The sequence below is a fragment of the Oncorhynchus mykiss genome, chromosome 20, assembly GCF_057628025.1.
Source record: "Oncorhynchus mykiss isolate SJ-2025 chromosome 20, ASM5762802v1, whole genome shotgun sequence".
Classification (NCBI taxonomy): Eukaryota; Metazoa; Chordata; class Actinopteri; order Salmoniformes; family Salmonidae; genus Oncorhynchus; species Oncorhynchus mykiss.
The window spans coordinates 19217110-19223181 of NC_143041.1; the positions used below are offsets into that span (position 1 = coordinate 19217110).

At 41.1% G+C, this 6072-nt stretch overlaps 1 protein-coding gene across 2 annotated transcripts; it reads right to left on the reverse strand.

Moving 5' to 3' along the window:
- Nucleotides 1-54: 54 nt before the first annotated feature.
- LOC110499023 (arginase-1) lies at nucleotides 55-5883 on the reverse strand. Of its 2 annotated transcripts, XM_021575835.3 has the most exons (8): nucleotides 5527-5883; nucleotides 5296-5368; nucleotides 3121-3295; nucleotides 2791-2950; nucleotides 1034-1128; nucleotides 814-918; nucleotides 553-689; nucleotides 55-321 (listed from the first exon to the last, which is right to left on the reverse strand). In XM_021575835.3, exons 1-8 carry the CDS (start codon nucleotides 5629-5631, stop codon nucleotides 158-160), a joined length of 1014 nt encoding a protein of 337 aa, XP_021431510.1. In that variant the 5' UTR covers nucleotides 5632-5883; the 3' UTR covers nucleotides 55-157. The 2 variants fall into 2 exon arrangements, with proteins under 2 accessions (XP_021431510.1, XP_021431511.1); XM_021575836.3 differs by lacking the exon at nucleotides 1034-1128 and having other exon boundaries at nucleotides 814-950; nucleotides 5527-5792.
- Between the last annotated feature and the right edge of the window lie 189 nt (nucleotides 5884-6072).

Consider the following 6072-nt stretch of genomic DNA (forward strand, 5'->3'; position numbering starts at 1 on the left):
GGCAGAACTATTCCTATTAACACAGTTGTTATCAATCAAACCCTGAAAAAATTCTGTGGGAAAAAAGTATTTTAATCTCCATGATTTAATACAAAATATTGCGTTTGATGGCCAGAGCCCTTTATCGTAACAGCAGATTCTGGTGGTGGTTGGCAGCTCAAGGCAGGGGCATCTTGTAGTCTGCAGGGTGGTTTCCCTCCCGAAGTTTTCCGAAGCAGCCACGTATCAGATCTACTGCAGCGTTGACCGTGGAGCTGATCTCATCATCTGTCCTGCCCCTCTTAGGGTTCACCTCCACCATGTCCACTGCAGACAGCAGCCCTGCACAAAGAGAGAACATCGCTCAACACGCACCTGACGGACCACACACACAACCTCAACAGTACATTGGAGCAGCATCAATACCGATACGCTCCCATCTCTCACTGTGTGTGCGTGTTATCATCTCTGTTGATGTGCATCTGTGTGTGCGCATTGTCATCTCTGTTGATGTGCATCTGTGTGTGCGTGTTATCATCTCTGTTTCATGTGCATCTGTGTGTGATCTCTCACCTGTCTGACTGATGTGCTCTGTGATGTAGATTCCCTCCCTGTAGGTCAGCCCTCCCACTACTGGGGTTCCTGTGGCCGGGGAGATTGATGGGTCCAGGGCGTCGATGTCATAGCTCAGATGGATGGGCTTCTTCACCCTGTTGAATCAGAGAAATGAATTCATGTCTAACACATGTCAATGCCCAATATTTCCATTGATGTACCCAAGTTAGACATCGCAAGAATTGAAAACGACACCGTGAAATTGTTGAGGCTACATACTTTGAGAAGATGTAGTCACATGTCTCCTCCATCACTTTGGCGATTCCAAGGCGATCCACCTCAGTCATGGAGTAAACTTTGATACCCAGTAGCTTCAGGATATGGCTGGAATGGGAGATATCTTTTTTTAAATTCTCCTGTCAACAATTAATCAAAAAAATATGTAGTGCAAGGTCATGATAAGATAGTGTATGATACAGGATGACAGGCAAAAACATACTGCTCCTCTGGATCCACGTCTCTCAAGCCAATGTAGACTATGTCTTTGGCTGATACGCATGGCTTTATCCAAGAGAAATTTGGCAGAACTGGAATCTAATCAAAGAAACAGAGACAAGTCTGCATCCAGAACTGTAGCTCATGCCCATGTACAGAACCAGTCAAAAAGTTTGGACTGACCTACTCGTTCCAGGGTTTATCTTTATTTCTTCTATATTTTTTTTTTTACATTGTAGAATAATAGTGAAGACATAACACATATGGAATCATGTAGTAACCAAAACAGTGTTAAACCAATTAAACAGATTCTTCAAAGTAGCCATCCTTTGCCTTGATGACAGCTTTGCACACTCTTGGCTTTCTCTCAACCAGATTCATGAGGTAGTCACCTGGAATGCATTTCAATTAACAGGTGTGCCTTGTTAAAAGTTAATTTGTGGAATTTCTTTCCTTCTTATTGCGTTTGAGCCAATCCGTTATGTTGTGACAAGGTAGTGGTGGTATACAGAAGATAACCATATTTGGTAAAAGACCAAGTCCATATTATGGCAAGAACAGCTCAAATATGCAAAGAGAAATTACAGAATCTGCAGTCATTACTTTAAGACATGGTCAGTCAATGCAGAAAATGTCAAGAACTTTGAAAGTTTCTTCAAGTGCAGTCGAAACTGGCTCTCATGAGGACTGCCACATGAAATGAAAACCCAGAGTTACCTCTGCTGCATAGGATAAGTTCATTAGTTTCCCGCTTCAGAAATTGCAGCCCAAATAAATGCTTCACAGAGTTCAAGTAACAGACACATCTCAACATCAACTGTTCCGAGGAGACTGCGTGAATTAGGCCTTCATGGTCGAATTGCTGCAAAGAAACCACTACTAAAGGACCAATAAGAAGAAGAGACTTGCTTGGGCCAAGAAACACGAGTAATGGATATTAGACCGGTGGAAATATGTCCTTTGGTCCTTTTGGTTCCAACTGCCGTGTCTTTGTGAGACACAGAATAGGTAAACGGATGATCTCTGCATGTCTGGTTCTCACCATGAAGCCTGGAGGAGGAGATGTGATGGTGCTTTGCTGGTGACTGTCAGTGATTTATTTAGAATTCAAGGCACACTTAACCAGCATGGCTACCACAGCATTCTGCCGTGACCAGCATGGCTACCACAGCATTCTGCAGTGACCAGCATGGCTACCACAGCATTCTGCAGTGATACCATCTGGTTTGCACTTAGTGAAGCTATCATTTAAAACATTTTATTTAACCATTATTTAACTAGGCAAGTCAGTTAAGAACAAATTCTTACTTAAAATATTTAGATTTGTTAAACACTTTTTTGGTTTCTACATGATTCCATATGCGTTATTTCATAGTTTTGATGTCTTCACTATTATTCTACAATGTAGAAAATAGTAAAAATAAAGAAAAACCCTTGAATGAGTAGATGTCCAAACGTTTGACTGGTAGTATATAACACTGTCACCACCTAAAACATAAACACAATTCATATGACTATTCTCTTTCAAATGTTTTAATTTCATAATCAATTTGTAGAAATTCATGATTCATGACGTGAAGAGGAAAAGTCTCACGATAACCCCCCCCCCCCCCAAATAAAACAGACATTGCACAACTGTGTAAATACTGGTATTGTGAATACCAAGGTATAACATTTACTGGTCAAACTTAATGATACAGTATTTGAAATATAAAAACTAGGTGATGCCTATGGGAAAAGAGGGAGAGATAGAGAAATCACCTTGGATTGCAGCTCGTGGATGAGGTAGGACATGGGCTGTCCGTGGATATTGCCTGTAGGGGAGGTCAGGGGTGTGTTGATGTCTGCATGGGCGTCCACCCATACCACACTGAGGTCCTTCTTAGCTGCTGCATGCCCCTGGATCGAGCCTATTGCCAAACTGGACACAGACCAAACTTGGAGTGAATTCCACATCACATTGTTAGGGAAAAACCCCTAACCCTCAATAATTGTAGGTGTATTTTGGCTGGTTGTTGACACTGGGCTCTTGCTCTACTATGGGTGAATATGAGAGACACACACAGACATGTGACATACACACACACGCACCTGTGGTCTCCTCCCAGCATCACACAGGTGTGTCCGTCATTTTTCACAGTGTGGACGGCAGCAGACAGACGTTGGTTGGCGCTGCCCACTGCTCTGGGTCTCTTCACATTGCCTATTGGCTCATCGTTGGCCACCTCCTCAAACGTCACGTTGCCATAGTCTCTGACCGCACAGCCTGTGTAGGATGAGATTGGGCAACACAATTGACATAAGAAAACGCATTAGTCAATGCACCTACAGTAATCTCATGTTTAAAAAAATCAAGGCATGATCTGTCCATGGATCACTTAGACAGAAAAGAAAAGTTGCAAACTCATGGCTCCGATGCAGATGTCAATGGATACCACAATGTTTATAATGGTCCATCCCTGTACATGTTCTAAACTAGTCCTAACCTCTGATCTTACTGCCATTTTGGTAATGTTAAAACTCATACTTTTTGCCAATATGCTAAATGTTAAATCCCCTCCATTTTACAAAAATGCTAAATGTTACATTCCCTCCATTAATAAACATTTCCCAATCCGATGCAAATTACCGTTCTCCTAGTTTAAATAAATGATTTATGAAACATTTATTTTACTATGTCTGTTACTATGTTAGTGATTGCAAAATAAACATTTCACAATCAGATGCAAATGTGCTCTCTCCTAGTTTAAATAAATGACTTTTGTATTATTCAGTACATAAATAATAGTATCACCATATAAAATGATATATTTTGTTTCGTATGGTATGTATTCATTTTTCATATCCTTCATCCATTTCGTAAGATATGTTACGAATTTGCAAAACTTACAATATGTTAGAATTTGCAAAACATACAATATGTTATGAATTCTAATTTGTTGTGGCTAATGTTAGCTAGGCTAGGGTTAGCTAACATGCTAAGTCACTGCAAAGTAGACAACAAGTTGGAAGTAGTTGAAAGGTTGCTAATTAGCTAAAATTGTCTATGGTGAGATACAAACACGCAACTTTTGGGTTGCTAGACATTCGCATTATACGCCCATTCATCCACCCCGACCAACCACCCTACTTTCGTTTTTGCCTCAAGTAACCTTCCGTCTTATGTAACCATACCAAACGTAACATATCATACTAATTTGAGTATCGCGGAATTACATTTACTACATTATGTCTAGTCTATGAGACCAGGTTGCTGTCTGCTATTCTCTCTGTAGGGCACACAGTCAGGCTAAGGATTGACAGGGCACTTGTCCTCAGAGTGCCCCAACTGTTGCTGCCGGTTTAATGAGTGAGAATGTTATCACTGGCATGCATGCTGAATGCAGGAGGCTGCAATTGTCGTGACCCAAACACATACACACAAACATGGAAGGGGGAGTGATGCAAGGTCAAAAGAGCTAGGCCTATCAGATGCCTTCTCCTGTGTGATATGAATAAAACAGAGTGCTTAGGATGTCTCTGATCTCACGTGATCACACACATGGGCAGAGGAGGACACACCCCCACACACAGAGTGATTGATCCTGCTCACATGTTAATCCACTTGGATCACACAGATCCCCCTGTCACTCTCACGGTCACGGTTTTCCCAATAAGACTTCCCACGACTAAACAATTCAAAAGACAGTTCAGTCTTACTGGTAGTCTTTCCAAAGGAAACTCCTGTCTGTGTTATGCTCTGGTCATGAGCTCAAGTTCAAGTGCAGGTCTATTTTTTCCAATAGGATTATTTCTGTAGCCTAGCCATGTAATATCACTTATTCACATAGTTTGTTCAGAACTGCCCTGGAATTGAACTTGGTCATGGAAAATAAATCATGCCCTTAGCTTGTGTAAATGATGTTGCCATTTGACACCAGGTTTCAAACGGATCCCCAATATGTTAATGAATTCACCTCAACATCTCTGCCAGGCAAATCAACGAAAAGGTTGGCAGTCTCGTGACTTCCTCATAAGAGCTCAGATCACATAGTCATTTGATTAAATCAATAGCATACTGATGCAAATATTGCAATTTGGGAATGTACAGGATCATTTCATTATTTCTTTCGGGAAAACAAATACTTTGAATGTAAACAGATTCTCTGTACTGTGCATTCTATATTCGCACCATTTGATTCAGTTAAGATGTCTTAATTTCTGCACTGGAGCTACCTAGCTAGCCTATATCACAGAATGAGTGTAAAATCACTATCAGGACGTCACCTTGCGCTTTAAGCTTCTCCACCAATCCGGCTGCGCGAATGAGGTCTGGTCCTTTCTCCACACCATCCCGCGGCTGCAGCAGATATATATTTATGGGACTGTGTAGGCCTATTACAGCAATACATTAAAACATATATATTGCATATAACGGTAGTCTATTAAGCCCATTCGAAAACCTATCAATAGCCTATAATAAGTAGGCTAGCCTATAATAAAATATTGACTACTTACTTGTCCTTTTGAAAAAGGCGCTCCAATAATTCCAACTGAGTGATGACTTCGCTTATAAATTCTGAAGGCGAGTTGTAATCCTCCCGAGCTTTTCATAATGACCATTATCCTGTGTCGGGACACAGTGTACAGGAGCACACGGTTGGAGCGGCGCTGGAGCACTATCAAATTGTTTACTGAAATCAAAGGCACATCACCAGTGTGTGACGACACCAGCGTGAACGTGGTACAGTAAACCCAACAGGGAGCCTATTGCCGCTCTTAATGGTCCGCACGGCTAAAAGTTTCGGCACCGACCCAGCATCATCACATATGATGCGGCTTTATTTCACTAAAATTGCATAACTCATCTTTGCCTTGTATTTAGTGACATCCATAACAATAAAAGTTAAATAATCTTGTGTCATGGACAGCAGTGGAATTCACAATAATTTTGAGTCATGTCTATTAAGGTGTTTTCAATAGGGACAATTCAAATACAATTTTACTGGTGCTATACATAATGAAAATGTTCCATAAAAAGGATTGACTCATGACAGATTCAGG